We start from the raw sequence: 26752 nt of genomic DNA on the forward strand, positions 1-26752 counted from the left end.
AGGAGTAGGAGCCATTCACTGGCTAGGTACAACGGCACACAGACAAAGCTAAGTTCAGTTACAACTGTAGATGAGCAATTGAAAAAGAGAATCCAGAACATGTGTATTCTGATAAGATGCAAATGGGGGTACTTATTATTTTAAAAATTGCTCCAGTGATAACAACTACTACCTGAAGCAACATACACAACTTGTATATGTGCAAAATTAATGAGAATTTATATGCTCCAATTCAAAAGTTAGAAAAGGCAAAAGTTGAAAGAAAGCTTATGTCCCTCTCATAAACATCATTTGCTAACCAAGGAAATCATCGTACCTGCCTTTGTGAATATTTAGTATGATTGACTGTGTACCTATCATTGGAAAATTGAAGCATGACAAAACTGTAATATTTCTTACACATTGTAACTTCCTCTCAACAATCCCAGCTATTGGTAAGGGCAGTGAGTCAAACTGGCCGCATTCCAGTGGAGCAGCTGAAGCACTTGTGGTCATCCAAATTCAGATTCTAGATTGATCTTCCCAAAAGGCTGAGCATCAACATATTGTGGCTGGAAGGGAGGGCAGACAGGAAGGATGCATTTCATCAATGAAATACCTTGCTCTACCTAACGGATTACAACAAATAGAGGAGTGAACAAAATATATCACTGCCACTGATTGTGATGATGGTGGACAAGGTTGGGGAAGAAAAAAAAAGTATAGGGTAAGAGGGGATTAATTTCGAATGGAGTATGGATAAAGAAAATAAAATTGTGATGATTTTTAGAAGAAAATTGTGACAAATTAATGGTGCCAAATGAATTATGCTCAAGAAAGTATCAATATAATGATTACAAAAAAGGTCTGGATATGGATAATGAGCACTGAATGAACAGGTAAAAAATGCCAGTCAATAACATCATTAAGCTGTCCAGCAAGCTGTTTAATCATAGAGGTAGAGTAGACCACCTCCCTGTTATGTTAACCCATCAGAAAATACCATTGTTCAGGGAAAACCTCATCAGTGACAAAGTCCATCCACTTCCAACCAAAATCTTGCTTTATCCTTTCAGTTAAGGTAACAAATTCCAAATATTGCTGGGAGGTAAAATGAATTTTGATCAATATCTGCAAGCTTGAAGGCAGCTGACAAATACATTAACTTCACATTAACTACTGTAAGAGACAGGAACGGAAACATCCAAGCTAGAAGAGTTGCAAGTCAAGTACCTACAAAAGAAAAGTAAATATAATTCCAAACTCCAGCTGAACCATCTACAATTCAATCAGAAACATCTGTTCTGGGAATATAGTGTTACTATGGTGTTCTGGGAAAAGTGGCTGTTTTCAAATGAAGAGGATCGATTGCAGACGAGAACAACTCAAGAACTGAAAGCAGCTCTTGCCAGAAGGAGATTGCAATAATTTATCTGTTTCCATTTCTTTATTTTCCAAGGTCACATCTGACAATACCTGTGGAAGTAAGCAGAACAGTCTGACTGTTTACTGTGGGCCTGCTGGTGTGTGGGAGGTGGAAGGAATGGAACGAGTGGGGTGGGTCGATGGTGATAAAGACAGTGATTTTTGTGCAATTGCTCTTTTCTGCGGTCCAGCAAAGGTAATGAAAGAGACTGAGATTCCTGGGCAGCAGCAAGATAACTGATACTAAAAGAAACCAAAATACACTGCCGTGGAAGCTCAGAACAAACAACTTACAGAATTAACAAATTTCAAAAGAGAAGAAAAGATGAGCTTTATTTGTCACATGTACATAGAAACACATAATGAAATGTGCTGTGCTTTTCAGTGACTAACAAGGTCCGAAGATACCCTGGGGGCAGCTCACAAGTGTCACCATGCTTCCAGTGCCAACATGGCCTGCCCACAAGTTACTAACCCATATGCCTTTGGGATGTGGGGGGAAAGCAGATCAGAGCATCTGGAGGAAACCCATGCAGTCATAGGGAGAGCGTGCAGACTCCTTACAGACAGTGGCATGAATCAAACCTGTCAATGGCATTGTAAAGCATTATGTTATCTGCGGCTGTACCATGCTGCCCTTGTAGGGTTACGTCTAGATGTGGCATGGAAAAGCATTATTTATGTCAAATGGTTCTACTGATATTAAACATTAACAGCTGCAACTGTTCCACGAGATTTTCAGCTTCATGGAAAAAGGTCTTTCACTCTACGCTTAGTGTCTGAAGGGGGTAGATGTTTAGCCCATTCCTCTGGGCTCTACCTGTGCTGATTTCATTTCTTCATTAAGAAATTATCCAATTCCCTTTGGAATATTAATATTAAACCACCTTCTACTAACAATGTCCATTCCAAACCACTGTGTAAAATCAAAATGTCTCATTTCCCCTTTGGATCTTTGGTCAACAATCTTAAAATCTGAAATCTTTTGTTTACTAACCCCATTGTAATTGTCAGCAGTGTCTCCTATTTGCACAGCCCAAATGCCTTGTAATTTTTGCACTTTGAAGGATGCAATTCTAATTTTTAAAGTTGGTTTGATGATCACCCATTTAATGTTTCTCCAAGCCAGCAGAGAGCACCAGAACATTACAGGATGATGAACAATTCTAATGACGTTAATCATCATCAAATATGATGTAAATTAGAAGGATAAATGGGGAGAAGACAACTATTTTTTACTCAGAGGATGGTAGAGATCTGGGACTCACTGTCTGAAAAGATGGCAGAAGTTGAACGATTTGTACATTTAAACAGCACTTAAAAGAATACCTGAAGAGCTGTTACTTGTAAGACAATAGACCTGGCACAAAAAGGTGAGCCCTTCTTGACCAGCACAGATACAATTGGCCAAGTGGCCCCCTTTTGTGTCATAAATTTTCCTTGCTTCTCTAGTCCAACGATGCTGTCATATCATAACAAATGTGCAGGAAGAACACACAGTGTGTCTGTTTGCACATCCTAAGATGCTGTAACAGAAGGAGAATTGTACATTCTCTTTATCAGTGTAGTTTTATGTAGAATGCAGTCCTTGGAATTCCAGTTAAAAGAACCAAAGAGAAACCAATTGGAGCTTCCATAAATAATGTGCAAAGAATACAAATAAGTGTAACAATTATAGCTTAGCTGCTTGGCTGTTTCTACTTTGTTGGTTTATGTCCATGGAACAGATGGTTTCAGCCAGACTCCCAGAAAGCCATTCAGTTCAGGAAGCAGTCAGCCTACAGAGGAGCTTACTGGATTCTAGAACCAGCCAGCTGGCATCTTTTCACTTTCTTTTTATAAAATATCCCCCTTTATGTATGAATTTACAAGCATTTTCAACAGACAAACACTAGCGCAATGTCTAAAGTGTTTTCACAGTTCAAGATTTGACGTGATTTTTAAATGTAGATTTTTACAAGTTTTCTCTCATATGTTGTATACTTTATGGTAAAAGGTGTTATTTTCCCTTCCTGAAATTCAAGATCTTTTTTTATAAGATCTCCTAATTGTACACTTTCAGAACTGCCAAATAGATTTAAGGCTCCAACAACCCATGTTTACGTTAGACCCCCCAACACAGAATTGTGACCATGTGGTTCACAGGAAAAGAGTTGCTAAGTCTCTGAAGTCCTGTTTTAACCTTCAAGTTCCGATTCCAATATTGCTAAAAGTTAAAGTGAATTTGGATCAATATCTACAGGTTGTAGCAGCAGAAAGGCTTTCAAGAGATGGAATGCAGGTAGGAAGGTGCATGGGATGGTTCCCAAAGTGAGTTCCAGGGCATAAGAAAGCTGAGTTACCTGTAGCGATAAGACCATTAACAATGCTGTACTTTCCTGATGTCTACTTTAAGAAAGCCAATTAATTATCTGCGACACAATTGGGTTGTCACTGACCTAAGTACTATTATAACATTATATACATCTCCCCTATAATATTGGAGAATGTAAAATAAGACTATTTTGTAAATTATAGGTTATCATAGAGCTATGTAAGAATAACTAGAAGGACAGGTTTGAGATCAGCAGTCTTGCACTATAATAATGACAGCAAAGTGGAAAATAGGAGGCCTCAGTAGTTCTATTGAGATTTTGACAATAGCAGGTCAAGTTAATGAAAATTGCCTCAGAAGAGCATAAATGAAGTGTCACACTGCGCTCTGACTAACCACTGATCTTAGATGTGGAGGAACGACACACTCCCATGTAGCGACAGAAACAAGAGTTTATTCATAGGAATTACAACAGAACATTGGTGGCTCGACCATGTGACACTGCCAGAAGAATTATTCTTGAAACACAAAGGACCATAAACGCTCATTGGGAATCTGCTTTAAATAATCAGAGTACGCAGAAAACCCATGCCAGTCAAAACCAACTTGACAAGATTAGACAGAAAGCAGAAGGGCTTAATGAGTCTCGATAAGACAACAATTAATGAATACAGATGCACAGGCTTGCAGAGCTCATGACATGATGCTATAGCCCGTGAATCTGGCACCCTAGAAATCATGGAGCTCCCCCTCAGCCTGGGAGCAGGTAGGACCGCACTTGTCCACATAGGGAGGCACGAAATGCACCATGAATTTAATGAGACATGTTTTCTTGTCAAAATAGTGGCGAGCCTAATGGCACTTGGTAGTATTCATGCTCAAATCCTGCAGCGATTTCAGAGGAGGACAAATTAGCGGCTTATTGTGAAATCCAAAATTTACTGAGTCAGAAGCCATTGTTTTTGAGAAAATGGCACCTTGCTCTCTGCCTTGCCAAAGGAGCGAATCAACCGTAGTGAAGGTGCACAATCTACACACTAATGTGAGCGCATCTCATTGCTGAAAATTGCCTTGTCCACTTCAGATAGCATATACTTTGAACAATGAAATTGGCGATAATTACTTTCAGATAATCACTGGTACTAAAAATTAACTACTGCAGAGTCTCATTCCTTCAGATTTGAATGCTAGGGATTATAAAACATTGAAATCAAATAAAGAAAGATTCTTCCTGCTGCCTCTTTTCTCTTTTTTTAATCCAGTCTCTCTTCCTTTTTTTATTTTTCTTCCCATTGTAGATCTGACATTGAATTCACACTGTTTAATTTGTACTTCTTTTCACTGCATGCACTGTTAACACTATACTCCCTCAAGTAGATGTTTGAATCAGATATGCAGTTGTTTTTTCCAGTCACTCAGGTGCCAAATATACGGTTCCTTCAATGAAATATTACCAGTTCACACATACAATTATGTTGTAAGAATGTTATTAATTTCAGTCCTGCAAAAATTATAATGGAAAAAATAAACACGAGAGATTCTGCAGATACTGGAAATCTTGAGCAACATGCACAAAATGCTGGAGGAACTCAGCAAGTCAGGCAGCATCTACGGAAGGGAATAAATAGTCAGCATTTTGGGCTGAGAGCCTTAATGAGGAATGGAAAGGAAAGCCGAAGAGGCCAGCCTAAGAAGGTAGGGGGAGGGGAAGGAGTATATGAACATAAGAAATAGGAGCAGGAGTAGGCCATCTGCCCTGTTGATCCTGCTCCGTCATTCAATAAGATCACAGCTGATCTGGCCATGGACATCTCCCCCTACCTGCCTTTTCCCCATAGCCCTTAATTCCCCTACTATGCAAAAATCTATCTAACCTTGTCTTAAATATACTTAATGAGGTAGCCTCCACTGCTTCATTGGGTAGAGAACATAAGCTGACAGGTAATGGATGAAACAAGGTTGGGGAACGGTGGGTTAAGTAAAAAGCTGGGTGGTGGTAGGTAGAAGCAGTGAAGGGAAGGAAGAGAAGGAAAGGAAAGTGGACTATGGAAGAAAGGAAAGGAGGAGAGGCACCAGAGAGAGATGATGGCCAAGTGAGGCGAAGAGAAGGGGGACAGGAGGGGAACCGGAATGGGGAATGGAAAAAGGAAGAAGAGGAAGGAAGGAGAAATTGCCAGGTTAGAGAAATTGGTGTTCCAGATGGAATATGAGGTGTTGCTCCTCCAACCTGAGTGTGGCCTTATCATGGCAGTAGAGGGGCAATGGTAAAAAAAATCTTCAAAGTAGAAAATGTTTTAAATTATTTGTGTAAGCAGATTTAATATCCAACCCAAGTGTCAGAAGAAAATTTGGTAAGAGAGGATGATGCTAATTCTGAGCAGCATTGAATCCAAGTGCTGGTAAGTTAAAAGCAATTCTTCTAGGCTGTGTGGTGACCAGATAACATGCTGCATTATTTTGTCACGTGACAAAGAGCCAATACGTGATATTATTGTACTCCTTTTCAGTTCCTTGCATACAGTGGAGGAATCACAGCATTTGAGAAGAGGGAACACAAGTTTAAATGCTAGCTGTACATCAGTATCACTAATTGGTGAAGCAGGTTTTCTTGAAGAAGAAAACTGCCCTCTTCAATGCTGCTCCATCACACACAAAATGCTGCAGGAACTCAGCAGGCCAGGCGGCATCAATGGGAAAGAGTACAGTCGACGTTTCGGGCCGAGACTCTCAATCAGGACTGGGAAAAAAGATGAGGAGTCAGAGTGGTGAAGGGTCTTGGCCCAAGACGTCGACTATACTCTTTTTCATAGATGCTGCCTGGCCTGTTAAGTTCCTCCAGCATTTTGTGCGTGTTGCTTGGATTTCCAGCATTTGCAGATTTTCTCTTGTCTGCTCCTATCATAATATGTTAAGCTCCACACCTTCTCTCGGTGTCCTGTGTAAACCAACGCAATGCGGCCATACACCTAATATCATCAGGAAATCTATCTCCATATATTGATGTGCCTAATTCAATATGTCACAGAATTACAGTACTGTGCAAAAGTATTAGGCACATATATATAGCTGGGTGCCTAAGACTTTTACACAGTACTGTTGTAATTTTATGTATTGCACTGTACTGCTGCCACAAGAAAAAAACGAATTTCATGACGTATGTGAATGATGATAAACCTGATTCTGATATGGGTCTCTATTGTAGACTGAGAGTGGGAAGGGAACAGGGAGAGGGGAATCATAGTTGGGAAAAAGGGAAGGGAGAGGAGAGAGAGCAGAAAGCACCAGAGTGACATTCTGTAATGATGAATAAAGCACTTGTTTGGAATCAAATGACTTTGCCTAGTGTCTCGGACTGGGTGTTTTTGCACCTGTGCCAACTCCTGCCCATAGCACTTCTTCTCTGCCACTTAACCACACCCCTCCCCTCCCACGTTGCTCTACCCTCACCATTCCCAACGTCCTTTGCTCCTGCCAGATTTAGCTCTCCACTTCACATTGACAGATACAGCATTATGCAGAAGGGTTAGGTACCCTAGCTATATGTGCCCAAGAGTTTTGCACAGTCCAGTCATTTGGGTTCAAAATCTGGACCAGGCAAGTCCAGAAGGAGCAGGAAATAGAATCATGAACAAAATTACAAATCTTTATCACTGGTGGTGTTCACTGAACAAAGTATCAAAAGCTGTTCTAATAAGCTTGACACTTTTCATTGCCAATTCCCACCTATCAATACTTAAAATGAAAAGCAAGCACTCTTTGTCACTCTGTTTCACGCCGGTCAGAGATCTGGGAGCACGTACTGCATCCGAAAAGGAAGCAACGTCAAAGGAATTGTTTCATCTGAGGGTGGCAAGTGAATCAATGGCACCAGGTTGCTGACTGATACGAAGGGTCTGGGCCCGAAACGGTGACTGCTCGTTTCCACAGACGCCGCCCGACCTGCTGAGTTCCTCCAGCTTGTTGTACGTGTTGCTTTGACCCCAGCATCTGCAGTGTACTTTGTGTTTGCTGACTGATACTGTTTGGCTGCCATAAAAGTACAACTGTTCACGCTGAGTACATAATTGCTGTTATGAGGCTTGGTTTGGGGAAAGGAAAAGCTTCGAAGTTTGGTGTCCAGTTTCATGGTGAAATTTGTGAACTTTGCAGCAGCAGTACAATGCAATAGATGATAATATAGAAATTAGTAAATAAGTAAATCAATTACAGTAGGTATATATATGTATATTAAATAGTTAGATTTAAAAGAGTGCAAAACAGAAATAATATCCATTTAGAAATCGTATTGCAGAAGCTGTTTGTTCAGTATGTGCCTTCAGGCTTCTGTACCTCCTTCTTGACAGTAACAGTGAGAAGAGGGCAAGCCCTGGGTGATGGGGGTCCTTAATAATGGAAGCCCCCTTTCTGAGGCACTGCTCCTTGAAGATGACTTGGATACTACAGAGGCTAGTACCCAAGATAGAGCTGAGTAATTATACAACTTTCTGTAGCTTCTTACAGTTCTGTGCGTTAGCACTCCACCACCCCCACCCCCAATACCAGACAGTGACGCAGCCTGTCAGAATGCTCTCCACTATACATTGATAGAAGTTTTTGAGTGTTTTAGGTAACAAACCAGATCTCCTGACCATGAAATATAGCCATTATCTTGTCTTCTTTATAGCTACATCAATATTTTGGTACCAGGTCAGATCCTCAGAGATATTGGCATGTAGGATTTTGAAATTGTTTACTCTCTCCTCTTTTGATCTCTCTATGTGGATTGGTTCATGCACCCTCATCTTACCCTTCTTGAAGTCCACAATCATTTCATCTTACTGGCATTGAGCGCAAGGTCGTTCCTGAGACAACAAGCTGATTTATCTCACTCCTGTGAGCCCTTGCAATTCCATCTGAGATTTTACCAACAATGGTTGTATCACCAGCAACTTTATAAATGGCATTTGAGCTATACCAAGTCACAGAGCCATGGGTATAGTGTTCAGGCTTCCTCTTGGTCTGACTACAGTAGAGACCTCTTAACATGAGCATGCCAATAAGACCAGAGGTGGCCATTGCAACAACTTCCATTAACAAAGGCTCTGTCAAATGATATCTTGGACAACCTTATGAACTATAAAAGGTAAATTTTGGCTTTGTCTAACAGGGTAATCACCAGATTGTGCTACATCACTCCCGATTGTTTTCTTTCCCTTGAGGTTAACAATTACAAAAAATTGGCAATGAGTCTGCCAGTTTAATATCACTCAGTTTACATTGTCCAACACTAGGATGGAGATCGGAGACTTTCACTTGTTAGGGTATGAAGAAGAAAGCTACCTCAGAAACATTAATAGATTGAAATTTACTGGGAAATGCTAGTGGTTCTATACTGAACCATGAGCACTTACCATCCAATATCTATTAGGGAGTCTGTGACTCCTGAGCAAATATGGAAGTCAGAAATTTTCTCAGTCCTATGCCAATGATTCCCCTGCTTTCCAATACTGAGCTTGGTGAATGAATTTGCTGAATTCCACAACAGTTACACTAGGAAATCACCCCAATGAGTATGCACCAAGCGTGATTTGGGAATGGAAGAGTGAGTATACTCACTGTTATGAAGGAGAAAAATAATTCTAAGCCACATTAAAAAACAATATTGTTCATTTTAACGGTTTAAGTGATTTGACTTCTCTTTACTGATCAGAGCACATAAACACCCCTAGAGAGCAGCATTTTGTCCGGGGAGCTGCTGGGTTTTCTCAAGTGTAGGAATAATGCAAGAAAATAGGATCAAACTGTTTGTAAGTAGCAAGAAAGGACTGTCCTTGTACATTGAGCTACAGGAAAGGGTTTTTGATCATATTCAGAAAGAAATTCATCGGTGTCAATTTTGTTAGCCCATCTCAGTTTGATCAAATCATGGCGATTCTTTAGCACACAGTGACTAAAAGCTTGCCAAAAATGCTCATGCACTGTACGTATAAAACATTCATTATAAACTGTAATTGTCTTTTTTTTAGCAGACTGGAGTTAGTTAGACTTGAAGCTTAAAGTTACTTGTCAACAGAGAAAAACTGACATTGATAATATCTTGCACACAGATTGTACATTTCCCTTAATAAGTAGCCAGCTGAGTTATAAGTAATAATAATAAAAATAGTGATAAGTAGCTCACTCGTGAGCTAATGAGCAATTCAATAGCCCGAAGTTGAGTGTGAAATCTAATTTTTAACATGTTGTTGTTGACTTATGGGTATTAGAGACAGAATCGACAAAAGAAAAAAACAGCTGCTGGATTTATTTAATTAGTCAAATGAAAAACGGTTTGAATCAGGTGAGCACCTATGGAACATATTCATATCAGACTCAGGTGATGCAACACGGGGGCCCAAAGACGTTTTGCAGTCAGTGTTGCTGCCATTTTTTTCTAGACTTGCTGCTAAACATTGGGTAGTGCAGCTTGGAAAGCAGCCGTTTGTATATTATGCAAGGTTTGGGTGAATTAAAGTGGAGTTCATCTGAAAAATTATATTTTTCTATCCATACATTTGCACCAGTTTAACTAAACAGACTCCTCTTAACATTTCCATTGCAGTCTGCTATTCTCTTGCTGGCCATCTCAACTTTATTTCACTTGTTCCCTTTAATAGGCTGCTAGAGGTTGATATGAGTTTGTTCCTGGCCAGATTTCCTTCCTTCCCAAGTGATGAACTGTCCAGGAGTTGTACAAGTAGCTCTGGCATCTTGCCTGGCCCACGTTAATGGGGGTCAGCAATGAGAATTGATTGAGGTATTGGAACTATTGCCCCATGCTTCTTGATAAAACTCAGTTTCCTTCTGTATAAGTAGGTCCATTGCTTTTAGCCTTTAATGTGATTTATTATTCATATTTTCAATGCTGGTGCAAGTGGGAAATAAGAACTCGAGCTTTTCATTATTGTAGGGAAACTATACAGATGATAAACCAACTTGTATAACTGGGGGATGATACCTCACTGAAAAGATGATCAGCACTTATCATACGATCCAGTAGCAATTTTCTTGTTACTTGTGATCAGAAACTAGACAGTAAATAAGAAATTTTATCAATGAGGGGTCACAAGGTCATTTGGGTATCAGGTCTACGGAGGAGACAAATAATGCCTTTAATTGTCAAGTATTTAAAAGAATTAAGTCTTGGTACAACAACGAGCAAAGACCTTTGATTTTCAAAAGGATAAAGCCCCACGCAACACCACAAACAGTACAGTACTCCACCACTTTGCTTTGTAGTCCCCTCTGAACATTAGGTGTTTGAGATCCTCTGGAGGAGTTGAACCTTTGGCTGCTGACTCAAAACTGAGGATATGACACCCTGAGTCATGGCCAACATCATTAGGTTGTAACTTTTTAAGTAGTACTTTGATATATAAATACCTAAATTCTGGTGTGATCTGGAATTACAGCTAGCCTGTCATTAATCACCAGAATACACCCGCTGTGTACTGTTGCAATTTCCTTATGTGCTCTCTTGTTACACATATTGATTAAAATGAGTGATAATGAACCAGAGCCTGTTTTGTTTTGAAAACAAAGAAAATAAAAATTAATGGTATTGTAAAACCAGGATGCCTGTATCTTATCATTTGTGGCATTCTATAATAGTTCAGTGCTTCCCCCAAAAGATTAGCCCCAAGGAGGTTTAATGAACGATTTAAATAACCAGTACACATGTAGGATCTGAAGTTTTAGATTTTTTCTTGATGATTACTGAAAAGCACTCCTGAAAACCTACTTAAAAATGTGTTTCTTGCTCTTTACAATGATAAATCCTGGTGTTATTAATACTTTTATGATGCGATAATGTCCATAAACTACAGACCAATTACATTGTGAACATAAAGTAGGTTTGTCTCAGACCTGACTTGGTAATTCTGTAGTTTAAAAAAAAACTGGTTAGTAACAATGCAGTGACAATGGATGACTTTGGACATGCAGATGTTATTTAGTGGCTATTATTAATTTAGTTGCAACTTATCAAATTGAATCAGTTGCCAAGTTGTTTTGGCAACCGAATTTTACCAAAAGTAATGGGGAAATAAAGACCTCCACCCAAACTGACCCAAAAAATTCAAGCCTTACCTACCTATACTGTACAAACACTTTTAGTACATTACTTAAACACATACTATTTTGAAAAGGATCCACAGCTAATTTTTCCAGAAAGTCTGATCATTCATGACAGCTATTTTAATGTGGCAATCTTTCTGCAGCCAACTAGGGAGATTTCCTTTTGTAGTTAGACCTGAGTCATAGGCAGTGAATCGAACGAAAGATCACAACTTCCAAGGTTTACTAAATATAATGTTGACCACACACAGAATGTCTTGCTCACGCACTACAATTCTGCACAAAAAGTAGAAAATATCGAAATGCCAGTTTTTCAAATGTATTTTTCTTCAGTCATGAATAATATAAAGTAGCCAGAACTGAGAATTTTTCAGGACTACACAATTGAAATTCTCACGGTAAGTTATCCTCAAAATATAAAATCAGACATTTCAGAACATTTTGTTTTTCAAATGAACATCCTAATTAGAAAACATTTTCCTTATAAACATAAAATCTATGTCCATTATTCTTAAAAGTAATGGAAGTCTGAATATTAGTGGTGAACTTACACCTAATTTTGTTTATGCACTTTGAAGCAATGACTTTTAATAGCTAACTTAAGCAAATTCTATTTTTAATATGAATGATAGCAGACAATATGTAAAATATAGAATGTATATATTTTCTCACTTAATATCCATAGTAAAAAGTAGATGTGGCAACAAACAAACAAATATAAATTTATCACCATACAACTGTAAAATTAATTTCATGTTTCAGCTATTCCATACACACTGTACATGATATAAATCTCAGAGTGGAAAACTAGTGCTGCAGGGTTGAGGGAGATGTGATTTATTGAAAGTGTGCTGTTTATATTTTGATTCGTTTGGATTTTTGTTCCATTCATTTAGAAGGGTGCTCAGTCTTTGCCTCCAGATTTCCCATGCAGCATCTTGCCCAAGGTGATCATTTCTACCCAAACGGCACAGATGGAAATCTACTACAATGGCTTTCTTGGAAATAGAATTTTGCCTGATCAAAATGCGGATGTTTCACTGTTACTATATCATAGCTGCCTCAGATCTCTATTTCTCTCAGATGCACTGACATACAATCAACAGTACAAAATTATTGCCATACCTTAAGTTCTCTGAAGAATATACTGCTTCGGGCCCATTCAACAATAGAGAACAGGGTTTGATCTGCCATCTTACACATGAGCCCAAACGTGTTGAGCTTTTCATGTTTTCCCCTGCTTGCCTGTTCTTGCTGCAGGTAGGCCAGGATCTTCGCCTGCACTTGCGGTTCATCTGGTTCACACTTCAAGAGTTCCACTATAAGATGTGGGATACTAGATGGAGAGCTGGATGGATAGGTGTCCATATAAGAGTAGCCCATTAGAGATTCTGGCGAGCTAGTATAAGGGTCGGGATATTCTGACTTGATAGTACGACTTGGATAAGGACTATAGGTCTGATAGCCTTGCAGACTGCCATGAGTTGGCATCGCCATACTAATTGGAGATGTGACGAATGGGCTTCGGTCATAGTCTGCTGGAGGCAAGGCAGGGTGGTTTAGAGGTAGGCCTTTAGAAGCTGAATGGATGTTCTGGATAGCAGAAGATATTGTCAGGTCTGTCGGCATTGTTTGCATCACTTGAGTCATGGCTTCTAGCTTAAGTCCATTTGCTCTAATCAGAGCTTTCTTCTGCTGTTTCAGAGCCCTGTCCCTCTTGTACATTGGCCCGAACTTGTTTCGACCTCCACGCATGCGATCAGCTCTTACAGCTGTGGAATACATAGTTTATTAAGAAAAAAATCAATCTATTGGGTGACCGAAAAAGCAATACAAGATCTGTGTTTGAATTGTTTCTCAGACAGCATTACTCTAAAATAATAAAGAAGTAAGGAAGTAAATATTGTACACTTTAAAACCAATGCAAGAACATCGGTTACAGGCTACAGTTCGTGTATTCCAATTTACAGAATGCAAATTTAATACTCTCTGGCTGGAGTGGTACTTTACCATTAACAGGCTGATCATTTTTGATCAAAATATTAATTTTTATACCATAGAAAATCTGTGCTTTAGACTACGCTTCAGCACAGTTTGCAGTTTATTATATGGAAGAATGGATTTCAACTCAACAGATCAGACACAGTCGTGACTGCATAGGTGTGTCTATAAGTATGAAATGTACTGATCAACATGGAGGCAAAATAGTAGTAAGGCACAGTGGCACGAAGGAACTGTGTATAAAATATATTAATCAGTCTCTTATGTTTCAATGTTGATGGAGGCTTCTTCCTTAGAAATCAGTTTACAGAGCTTATCTGCATTTAAATGATCTTAAATTTCCTGTGCGTGGGTAAAAGAAATACTTTAAAATAAAAAAAGGTTGCTTTTTGCAGAGGTTGCATTAGGGGTTCCTTTCAAACTTTTAATTTATCTTTTATAAATGCATTACTTTTTTCTATTTTCTTGTGCCTATTTTTTAAATTTCTGTTTCAGCTCCTTACAATATGACATTTGTATTTCTGCCTGTTTCCTCCTCCTTGCCTTTAAATAGTGATATGCAGTAGCAATGCACCACTGTAATATTTTCCATGCGAAAAAAAAAAAGCTCAATGCGAGTCCTGGTTCAATCTAGTATATTCTAATATCCCCGGAATTAAAAATAATTAAAACAAATCCAATTCAAAAAATGCCTTGGGAGTCATTTTAATCATCTCTGTCACAGGAGTGTCTGTCGGCAATGAGCAGGTCTCACTGCCATTGCGATGTTCTCACTGAGGCTGTTGGTGACCAGGGCAAAACCGGAACATTTGACAGCTACGTGACCTATTGAGACCACTGAGACGTACACCTGAGATTGCAATCAGGTTTTTGGTTCATCTTAGGAATTAGTACCACATTAAAAATTTATTCTAGGCTTTGCATATCCATTTTAAGAACTTTTGATGGTTGGGAGATCTGAATCTACAGGGTAGAATGCAGATCGGTAACTAATTGTGAGTTCCTCTGGGAAAACATTCCTGGCTTCATGAAATCTAGTCAAGTGTTTCCATTTGTGTCCCAGTAATAGTTCACTCATTCATTATTAACCACCAATACATATAGTACATACTCTTACAAAAAGAAAATCAACTCTGCATCATATTTGCTCAGGATGTTTCAGTGGTCAAATCTAAATGTGAAATGTTCCTACAATTATTAAAAAGAGAAGTTATTTTTTCTCAGACTGACCACAGGACTGATTAATTCTACATTTGCTAGGTACCATATAAAGAATTGTTTTGAGATACCATTTTTTTCAGAAATTTAAATAAAAACATATTGCAGTTGGGGTAGTATGCATTTTTGATATGAAAGTGCTCATTTGGAGCTAATTCAAGGATTATCTTGAAATCCTGACCATATATTAATGTAACAGAGCAGATCACCCAAGAAATTTAAGCCTTACATAATTCAAGTAATAAAAGATTAAAGAGCAGAAATTTCTCAAAATATTCCTTCAAATTGTTTGTTTTTGTTGGAGTCAATTAATTATACATTGACAGAATTATTCTGAATATCTTTGAGCGATTTGTACATGAGATTAAATAATCAAACAACATGGAAAATGCTTTACACTGGAGTCAGAAAATTACTGTTAACTTTATAGTAGGTTGAAGCACAAGTGAGAGCTCACATTGATTAGCAAATATTTATAAGTGATTTCAGATATCATTCTATGTATTATTCCTAATTCCTTAAGTCTATAAGGGTCATACGAAGTGAGGTTGTGTGTTGACATATTGATACCAAATGCTACATATAAATAGGGAATGAACTGAAGAATATAGGTTAATGTGCATTGGTATAGAATTATGTAAATTAAGTGTAGAGGAATGTGAAATGAGAATCAAGAAAAACATAATGCAGAGAGGTAGCCCAGAAAGATGAGGAAATTTGGTAAAATTAAAGTAATTTATAAAGATAAATTAAAAAAATATACCCTGCCTTGAAAATTGTTCACATTTCCTAGTAACGATACTTAAATATAACTGTAAAAACATTTTATTTTTTACATTTGAGCAAAACAAGAGACTTCGGGGGCAACAAAACTGTATTTTCCAGTAGAGCTAGTGGCCAGCAAAATGTACATAAAGACTTGAAAAATCCTGACTCCTACTACATAATATACAATGGAATGGAACTTTATTAGATAGTATTGACGTTTGCTGATGACGCTACTAGTGTTGGCTGAATCAGAGGTGGTGACAAGTCGGCATATAGGAGGGAAAATCTGGCTGAAGGGTACCACCCTTCAGGGCTGATTATTGACTTTAGAAGGAGGAAACTGGAGATCCATGAACCAGTGCTCATTGGAGGATCAGATGTGGAGAGGATCAGCAACTTTAAATTCCTTGGTGTAATCATTTCAGAGGATCTGACCTGGGCCCAGCATGTAAGTGCAATTACAAAGAAGGCACAGCAGTGCCTCTACTTCCTTAGAAGTTTACAAAGAATTGGTGTGACATCTAAAACTTCTGACAAACTTCCATAGATACATGGTGAAAATTACATTGACTGGTTCATCATGGTCTGGTCTGGAAATATCGATGCTCTTTAATGGAAAATCCTACAAAAAGTTGTAGATATGGCCCAGTCCATCACAGGTAAAGCCCTCCCCACCACTGAGCACATCTACAAGGACCTTTGTCATAGAAAAGCAGCATCCATTATTGGGGACCCCCACCATCCAGGACACACTCTCTTCTCTCTGCTGCCATCAGGAAGAAGGTACAGGAGCCTCAGGACCCACACCACCAGGTTCCAAAACAGTTATTACCCCTCACCATTAGGTTCTTGAACCAGAGGGATTAACTTCACTCGTCTCATCACTGAACTGTTCCCACAACCTATGGACTCACCTTCAAAGAACCTTCAACTCATGTTCTTGATATTTATTGTTCTTTTATTTATTATCACTATTTTTTTTCTGTATTGCACAGTTTGTTGTTTTTTGCACACTGGTTGGTTATCTGTCCTGTGGGGTGTGGTCTTTCGTTGATTCTATTATGTTTCCTGGATTTACTGAGCATGCTCACAACAAAAAAGAATCACAGGTTGGTATGGTGACATGTATGTACTTTGATAATAACTTCACTTTGAACTTTGATACTAAAATGAGGCAGAAGGAAGTGGGGTAGGGTGTAGTGAGATCTGGAATAGGGAAAAATGCTAGATTGATATTGCTATTTTCAAAATATTTCACTAAATGTAGAGTCACAGGTAACGTTGATATTTATTGTTTACCTCTAATTCTCCTTGATACAAATGGATAGCGCAGTAGCATTGAAGTGGTTAGCAAAATGCTTTACAGTACAGGCTGCTGGGGTTCAATTCCCACCATTGCCTGTAAGGAGTCTATAAGTTCTCCATGAGCACACGAGTTTCCCCTGGTGATTGGGTTTCCTCCTACAGTCTAAAGATGTACCAGTTGGTAGGTTAATTGGTTATTGTAAATTGTCCCATGATTAGGTGAGGATTAAAATCGGGGTGTGCTGGGCAGTACAGCTCAAAGGGCCAGAAGGGCCAATTTCGTGCTGTAGGTCGATGAAAAAAAATAAGAATCAACCACATTGGTGAAACTGGGTTCACGTCCCTTTCTTGGTAAAAAATAATGGACTTAATTCCCTGAGCAATATTCACAAAACATGACTTTTATGACAAGGTTATTACTGATTATTACTGGCAAGGTTATTTTTGTTTAAAATTCCATATTTACTTGAAGTTAAATTCCTCAACTGCTGTGGAGGGATTCAAAGTCATATTGAAGGATCAATGGTCCAGAACTCTAACTGCTTACCCAATAATTTAACCATTTCATTACCATGCCCTGCAGGATTGATGTGGCAAGACACTAAAAGATGGGATGGAGTGACAGGGATGAAGGAAGGGATACTTTAGGATGATTTTGAAATCAGTTCTCAAAATTTATTTGATGGAGCTGACAAGAGAAGGATTTATTGTAGCTTCATTTTAGATATATTAGAACCATGGTCTGATTCCGTCTGGCAATTAATATTTTTATAGAATTGCTATAATTTCTGTATCCATTATTCAGAAATAACTGTCAAAATCAATTATCTTTCAATTTTGAGGTGTCTTTGGACACTCTTTGGGTACTAGAGAGGCTTTTAGATTCTTCAAAAAGGTCTTCAGTACTCATAGAGCTAACAGATTGAACAGATCAGCCAGGTGCCAGATGCCCCTCACCTAGTGGAATGCCCAGAGGGATATCATTGGATGATGACAGTGTCAAGTTTTGGAAGAGAAACTGTCAGGCAGCTTCTGTGGAGAGAGAGGCAGAAATCATGTGAAGTTACTGCCTTGATAGGTGAGCACTGGCTCCAGAGACGCTGTCCGATCTGATCGGTATTTCCAGCATTTTATCGTTGCATGGATGCAGCGCGGTTCACTCTCCCAAGGCAGGTTAAAACCAGTCAGAAACTTTCTGAAGTTATCACTTTGTAAGAAACTTTGCAAGGAAAGCTCCCACGCAAAACAACATGGCAATGACCAGACTGGGGGGGGGGGGGGGCGATAAACATCAGTTAGTCCGGGCATAACTTCCCCACCCCACCTCGCTCATCTCTCAAATACAGCCGTAATGTTTTATCTTCAGCGGCTGGAGCGGTCGGAGCCTTCATTTTACACCTCGACAGTAACTCTTGAGCACTGAGCTGGCGTGGGTTTCAGGAATCAAATCTTTGAAATTGGACTTGAACCCAGAACCACCGAAAGAGTGCTACCAATTGCCGTCGCCGCCTACGTGCTGTACATCTTCGCCTGTTTTCGTTCTGGTACTGCTTGAGGTGAAACGGTGCAGTAGTCGAACACTTGGAATTTGATCGCTAACACGGCCGGCTAATCTATAACAGTCAGCGAGCCGCAATTCAGAAGCGGCGCGGTTCGCAGTCAGCGGGGCTCTGAGGTTGCGATTAGCTTTAACCAGATTCTGTCGTTTATAAAGGATGCAAAAATATTGTATGGTGGGCTCAAGTATGGCTCTGAGAACTTCTGAACAACAGTTATAAAAGGAACATCTTTTACAGCAATTGCTTTCAACTAATAACCTTTAACAACACGTTAAAATTTTACGAAGTAGATGGCAACACTTAACATGCCACCATTTCTATCACTAATTTGCGGAAACCACGAAATTTGAATCAATTATAGTTATTGTTCTTTTTTTAAAAAGAAAAAAACTAAACGGCTAATTTGACGTGAAAGAGAAAGGGTTAGCTACTTCTGAATTGTTTTAATGTCAGTAACCCCAACCGACACTTTGGGTGAAGTACTATGGACCTCGAACTTCCCTTCTATTCGTTTCAATGAAAGGAGCCGCAGTCCGTTCTTTCCTCTATTGAATTTACATCCACAGAATCCGCTTTTTGTGCAGGAGTCCTCTGTGTCAGTTTCAAATTTGGCACAAGTAAGCAAACACCGCGCGTTTGTATTTCTGAGAGACTCCCTTCTGCGTGCTTCAGATCTGCTTAAACAAAACTTCACTCCGGGCTGGAGTCTGTAAATGTAATCGAGCGGGTCTGCAGTAAGGGGGAGGGGAAAGAGTTGAGTTTACACTACCAACGCATATTTACTGTGTTAGAGGAAAACAAAATAAAAGGCTGCCCCGCTTTGATTTCTTCATGTTCAATATACCCAGGCGGCATCACTTTAAATGCAGGTTAAAAACTCCGACCGACGAGCCCCAAGTTAGTTCTGATGGGCCTTACCTTCTAACTTCATCCCGACATTGAGGCATTTCTGAAAGCGGCAATAGGGACATCTCTTCCTCTGGGTTTTGTCGATCGGACAGGTCTGGTTTTCTATACACGTGTACCTTTTGTTATTTTGAACTGTGCGTTTGAAGAAACCCTTAAAAGAAACGAGAGGGGAGAGGGGGGTAGTCACATTGCCGCGAGTTTCATCCTTCCCTTGTAGAGCACACATTAAAAGCGCGGCCGCTTCTCCCACTATGATACCGAGGTGGGGGGGCACCTCGTCACTTAAAGAGTTTTATTTAGGGGCGATTGCCTGATTTAGAAAGCAAATGGCATCTCTAGCGAGCGATACGAACGCTCTGCTGGGCAGAGCACAGCGATGGGCTGGCGTTTGTCGGGATTTAAATGCGCACAAGGTCAGCAACAGATGCAGTCCAGTATTTTAATAGAACATCACAGCAGAGCTGTTCGATACTCCAGCAATATTCTGGCAACGGGCTGGAAGTTTGTCCCTGTAAATATCACGTCGCGGACACCAAGAATCGTTTCATTCACTTCACCTCTTTAAACCTGCACAGATTTCGCACTTCCACCAGACTAGAACTGGCTGTATCTTCAGCGAAGAGTGTGAACTGGTGTTAACAAGATTACTCCCACCCCAAGGTCACTTAATCGGCCGGGAGGAAGCTGCAATGAAATAGATTCAACTTTCTCGTCTGTGCAAGCTAGAGCAGCTTTGACTGAAAGTGAGTTAAATTTGATTAAATCATGGGAGGAAGAGTTAAACACACGCCGCCAAGGACTAATGCCCTACTTGGATCGCGGAAGGCGAACCCAAAACACATGGCCGGAGAAAGAGCGAGGCTACTAACCTTGCAGCTTTCGCAGGTGAGGAGCCCGTAGTGATATCCGGAGACCTTGTCACCACAGACCGGGCACAGCTCGTCCAGATCTTCATCGTAGGCATACTCCATCATCTTAAACTGGGTGGCTGCGGAAACAAAATAAAACGGCACTCCTTCAGATGCTACTTGGTGCGTCTGCGAGTTAGTGGGCGGGTGGTGGTGGGGTGGGGAAGGAGGGGGTAGTTTTAATTACACCCCACCGGGGTATAAATCAGTTCCGCTAAATTCACAGGCGATCGATCGGGAATGGTTGGCAGTGAGCGCGGGCGGAGAATGCGCGGGCGTGCGTTAGGCGGGAGTGTACACACAAGCAATTTATTCCTTGAAGGACACATCAGAGAAAGGTGTGGAGGGGGTGGGGGTGATTACACAAGAGAGGGTTCGCTGACAGACTGTGGCAACCATAATAAGCACAGCTAATGACCACCGCATTACAGGAGCTGGAATCTTTTCAATTTTATTTATAGAAAGCCGGCGCAGGAAAACAAAACGTGCAGGTAACAGTCACGCACCTTGTGAAACTGTCTGCTAAAAATGTTGTATCCTTTTTTTCCTCAACACTAAGCTCGTCAATTTCGGGCCACTTTCAAGAACTGAAATTCGGGCAAGTAGGGTGGTTCTCTGCCCTCAGACTGACTTAGGTGCTTGGCGTCAGCGGATAGGTGACTGCAATAAAATGTAAATAACTTTTGAATGAAAACTTTATGGGGATGAGATAATAGAAGATATTCAGGCAGCTGCTCAATGAGATTATTTTGTGTGTCCGGAGGGGTGTTATTGTAGAATTCACTGGATACACGGGACGTGGATTTCAGGAAACGGGGATTGGGCTGGGGTAGGTGGGGTGGGGATATTTTGCGTTAACATTGCCATCCATATGGGGAACACAGACTCGGGATGGTACCGCATAGTTACAGAATACACCATTTCACTTTGTCCAATTAAAAACGATGGGCCACACTTCTATTGCAGAGCAAAAAGCATCGATTGGGCGCAACGCATTGATACTGGCACACCTTGACGCGGTACCCCTGCTCTCGGGAAATCCCTGCCGCGCACACGACTTAAGCGCCCTCAACTTCATCCCTGCTGATATGGAATCCTTACGGATACTGCACCCAGTCTTGCCAAAAGCTCCAAACGGCTAAATCCATGTTTACTGGGAGGATTTTCTTTTAGCAACCTCGCTCCTATCGGATTACAGAATATTTAGTGACTTGAGCTCTGTTTGGGGGCACAATTTATTTAGGCCATCCAGACTTCACCTTTCAATTAAAAGCTGTCAGAATCTCACCTTTAAGCCTCATCTTTAAGATCCTTCATTATAAGCTGCCTGAACCTTACCTTTTCAGCCCCTCTGAATAAATAAGCGACCAAAATCGAAGCAGAGTCGCACAGGCCACAAAACTACCGCAAGAATTGCCCCCCGAGAGTCTTTCTGGCGGGGTAAATATTTGTCCTCAGATATTTGTCATCTGAGTTTAATTGCAGGTCAGCAATTGCCATGGATTGTCTGCGATTTGGTTCAGATCGGGGCACAGGATAATTGACAAGTACAACAGGGACGCCTCGCTGGATTCCAAATGGAATTCTGTTCACGTGAAATTTAACATTTATCATCGCAAAATACTGATGTGAAACAATTTAAATGCGACATTTCAGTGAGTAAGTAAGTCAGACGGTAAAAACATATTGGCTGGATTATGAAGCTAATTGTCTGGGATCCGCCGTATAGCATTTCTATAAAGATATATTTAAACCTTGGTTGAGTTCTGTTTTAATCACACGCCCCGTCAACCAGCGCAAATCCGCGGAATGAACGAGGGCTTGATGTTTAATATTGTCATTGATGGAAAACTGGGTGCTGGGTGAGAGGATAACATTTCCCTAAGCATGACAGCATTTGTATAATATTTTCCCTAAACATGGCTGGAAAAATGGGCGCGCATGAAGCATCCATCCAGGGTGCGAGGTGCGAAATGTTAATACAGAAGAAAATATTTCGATCATCTCTGCAATTACCGAAGCATTCGATGGTAAACGGTCTAATCCTTTCCTTCTGCCCCGGGCAGTGTTGACGGTGTAAAAGTTCACATTCTTTTAAAACTTGTTTTTTTTCTCTCTCTCTCTCTTGAGAAGTAAAATGTTAATACTGCGCATTTTCTGGAAGTAACACGAAAAAAAAACTGCCGGCGGACTCCTAAATATGAAAATTCCACGGATTGTGTGTCTCATTACAGGGCAACTCTAATGTGCCTGCACTGGGCACTTAAACCATAACATCAGTGCAAGTGTTAACCAAGTCACTTTAGTCTCCCGTAACTATAGTCCTCTGGGGTAGGATGTAGAAATTCAACTTGGGAACCAGACTGAAATAGGTGGCCACCCGATTATAATCCGCCCGACTGCTTTATTTTTCCATTCATTTATGTTTTTAAGTTCAAGGGACCGTCTCGGATGAACTTTAGTGCAGTGGCGCGTCATTTTACGAGCCGATAAACTCCCTGTTGTTACAACGCTATTTCCAGGACTATGTGAGCTGATCTATTTCGGGCTCTGTTATTTATAAGCCTATTGTAATATTCTGAATTAAAGTGGTTGGAATAACATACACGAGCACGTGCCTCCCACCCAAACAGGTGCTTTGCAAAGACTTGGCAATGGTTAAAATCGGGATGGCCATCTGGCGAGTTTAGAAATGCAGGCACCTCGCAAAGAGCAGACACCTGACGCTTCTAGATTCACGGTTCAATGGAATTCAGCTCGTTTCCTTCCTGCATTCCAAGGAATCGAACTGAAACCCAGCATTCCGGGCAGACGGAAGGAAAGACCCTCACCGTTTGCCGGTCACTGTGATGAGGCCGAAGCGCACACCATACTGGAAGTCACACTTCCAAGCAGATGAATCGGAAGCATGACCAAAGGAGGAAAAGTGTAGATTTCCTTAAATTGAACGTTGACGACAGAGTTCCGTTGCTGATTCGAAGCCAGTGTTACAACAGATCAGCAGTGTTAAGAAAAGCAAACTTTAGGATAAGGAAAGTTAAACACGTTGCAGTTGAACACTAATGGCTGCAAGCAGGAAACCCTTAGGTCCCTCGTCTTGTCACCACTGTTAAACGGGTGAACGGACACTCATTGAAGCTGCATGATACACTGAAACGGAGAAGCTCACAACGCAGGCTTTGCAAGTGCCCCGCTCACCTCACCAAGCAGACAGTCCTTCCGCGAGTTGGACCATCGTTTCCTCTCATTGTGCCTACACGCAGGGAGAATTGAGGGCAAACGTGCACGGGGTTGCATCCAGCGATTCAACAAGCCAAAAGATTAAGCACGGGTAGTTCAGATCTGAGAGCAGGACAAGATAGCGCGCCTTAACTTGTCACTTCCATTGAACAATTATTACGAAAGTCGCCAAAAAGTGCAACACGCTCATCTTCACGTTAAAGCACATCGACGAAAAATTAAAATCGAATCCTGAATCTTTTTTTTTGGTTCCAGAAACACGAGAAGAAATAGTTTACGAGGGCACGTGTCCTGGTTTGCAAGTCCACATGCTATTGGCTTAGGCTTTCGTAGGTTCATTTAAACGTCAAAACCACGAGTAGAAATCAATTTCTCAGCTCTGAGTGCATGGAATGATTATCTTTGCGGTTTATTTGAAATGGACCCTGTCTCTTTTTGAATAAAATGACGCTTGAACCTCTCTGCAGCCACTCAGAGTTACATGGCCTTCCGCTCAGTGAGATCTGAGTGTATTTTTTTTTCTTGGCCGTCAGAACTATCCAACAACTGTCCAAGTTTCAAGTATGCCGCCGCTCAACACTCTCAGCTGACTATGGGATTACAGCGCCGAAAACGGCGGCACCTCGATTTTACAAACGTTCGGGATCTTCACTGAAATGAGCCCGGCTCTTTCCCCCCATCAGAGATCTAGTTTATTACAAACCAGTTTAACGCAGAGAAGAAAATAATCTGCAAACCTGCTAGTAAGGGTGCCGCGGGTTCACGCACCTCGAGTGTGCATTCGCTTTCTGTCAACAACTTTGGTGCGCCTGTGTCTAATTTCACTCCAATGAAGGGTCTTACTGCTGTGCTTTTTTTCTTGCGCACCTTTCACAGGAACAGGTACTTCCCCAGCTCATTAAGTACACAGCTTTCAATAATTAAGGACCTCACTAGTAACACTTCAATTGTTGGACACATCTTGAGTGACCGGCCTTGATATTCCTCTCAAAGTGCTTTAGTTACAATATCAGTTGCACGCCCCCAGACCCCACCTCCCCACCTCGGTGTCTTCAGATTTACCGGTTTGATCAATCGATCAACTGACCAAGCAGTTCGGTAGAAATCGCAGCTCCCTTACCGTGCATTGTTTCGGGCATCCGTTCCCCATGCGATCGTGCAATGCCAATGAATTCTGCCTCGGCTTTGGGCAGCATGACACTATTCCCCGGCTGGCTGTGGGGCGACGCTGCGTCCAGTACCCGAAGACCTGAACGGGGAAAGACACAGCGCGATAGAAACGAGAGGCTGGCTTGACTTGACTTGCAGATGAGATCGAACGCAACTAACCGAGCGGTGTGTCAGTGTGTGTGTTTGCACTGGTTAACGTGTATTGCAGAAAAATCGGAAGGCATCGTATCCCTCCCCTCCCCCCCAGATCAGACTGACAGAGGCCAATTCTGCCTTGCGTGTTTCTAATACATTGAGAGGTTGTATGAAGTTGGAATCTTTCGCTTCCTCCTCACCCGCGCTTTCCCGGCCTTGATTACACGCCACTCGGAGCCCACTGACCAATAGGCACTTCAGCCGGACCCAGCATCAGGTTCAGTGAACCAATGGAGAAACACTTACCACCAAGGGCACCGCCTCTACTCAGCACCACCGCCCCACCCCTGCACTTCCATAATATCAACAATCCTCCAGGAACAAGGAATTAAAAAATCAAATCACAAAAATATCCTTGCTACCTCTCCCTGTATCTGTGATTTGTGACATTAACACAATCTAATGGTAAATCCAAATAAAAACTAATTCTGGTGAAATCATAACGCTGCGGTCTGACTTGCTGTTTGCGGTATTTTCTGTTTTTTATTCAGTATCTGCAGTTTTATTAATTCATTAATAAATCCCTTTGCATGTTATAGAATATGATAAGTTTCACAACGTTGTTTAATATTCCTGCATCATCCTAACTTCATTCAATGAAAAATTAAATACAAACATCGGCGAGTTCTGTGCTGAAATGGGCTGTGCATCAGGTGAGATACAGGCTGTTCAGTCACTCGATAGACAGGTGCGCATTTGAGAAATTCGTTCCGACTATGTGGACTCGAGCAGACAACAACCTGAATCCGAAGTGGTGCAGCATCATTAGAGATAACGCAGGCTCAGCAGGTACCTCCGCACAGGTGTGAACTGACACATTCAACAAGCTCAAAGCTGTCGTTTTTTTTTAGTTTTACTTCAGAGACTTACATCAACTGTTTCCAAAGCATCAGGTCGCCAATTATTCAAAATAGAGATATTGCACTCCGTTTTCTTCGCAACTCCTTCTACAGATCTCAACGTCTTCCACGAAGCAACGGGAATTTAACACTCCATTTATTATGCTTCAACAGCACAAATATGTAATGCTTATTGGAATGTTATCCCGTATACAAGTTTGGTAAACTATAGAATATTTTGAAGAATCTTTTACAGTATTTAGACATATGGTGTTACTAGTGTGAATTGACATCCGAAATACAATTCCGCACATGAATACAAACTTGACATCTACAGTTCCCGTCAACTTAGTGTGTATACTTAGAGGGAATCTAAAGAACATTTTACAGTGGATGTTGAAGGAAGCTAATGAAATGCGAAAAAGCTTCAGGTGACTCGGATAGCATCACCCAGCACTGCGTCAGGTCTTAACGATCCGCCACTCTGCTCGTATAAACTACTTAGTTTAATTTGGAGACGGATTTTCCGCGCAGTGCATTCGATGTTACAACTTTGATACTTGCAGAATATTCTCTGTTTAAGTTATTGAACGTCATCGAAAATTACATATCCGCTGACTAACTTTGTAGGCCAAAGACCTCCTATTCTTACAGTGGCGTTTTACTGGGTGGGAGGTGGATTGGAGTTGTGACAAGCAGAAATAACCATAGAAGATGTGGTTGTTTCACCTGTTATGAGCCGAGGTGTCAGCCGCGGCTCACTCGCAGCTCTTTTGCTTGAGTTCGGAGGGTGTGAACACGAAAATCTAGATTTCCAACAACAGTCCA

At 40.8% G+C, this 26752-nt stretch overlaps 1 protein-coding gene across 14 annotated transcripts in view; it reads right to left on the reverse strand.

Annotated features, from left to right (window-relative positions):
- The window catches only part of nr5a2 (nuclear receptor subfamily 5, group A, member 2), a 188432-nt gene that overhangs the window by 159014 nt on the left and 2666 nt on the right, over nt 1-26752 (reverse strand). For 4 of the 14 annotated variants that reach the window (XM_073063438.1, XM_073063439.1, XM_073063440.1 and 1 more), the window contains exons 2-5: nt 24841-24969; nt 20442-20560; nt 19582-19723; nt 12938-13584 (exon numbers count right to left, since the gene is read on the reverse strand). In XM_073063438.1, coding sequence (XP_072919539.1) covers nt 12938-13584; nt 19582-19723; nt 20442-20560; nt 24841-24969 — 1037 coding nt within the window. Of the gene's footprint in view, nt 1-12937; nt 13585-19581; nt 19724-20441; nt 20561-20986; nt 21141-23311; nt 23341-23678; nt 23963-24457; nt 24478-24840; nt 25115-26653; nt 26671-26752 lie in introns of those variants that run through there. The other 10 variants (XM_073063444.1, XM_073063446.1, XM_073063442.1 and 7 more) reach the window with 8 other exon arrangements.

Source organism: Hemitrygon akajei, chromosome 12 (genome assembly GCF_048418815.1).
Source record: "Hemitrygon akajei chromosome 12, sHemAka1.3, whole genome shotgun sequence".
In the NCBI taxonomy this organism is placed as follows: domain Eukaryota; kingdom Metazoa; phylum Chordata; class Chondrichthyes; order Myliobatiformes; family Dasyatidae; genus Hemitrygon; species Hemitrygon akajei.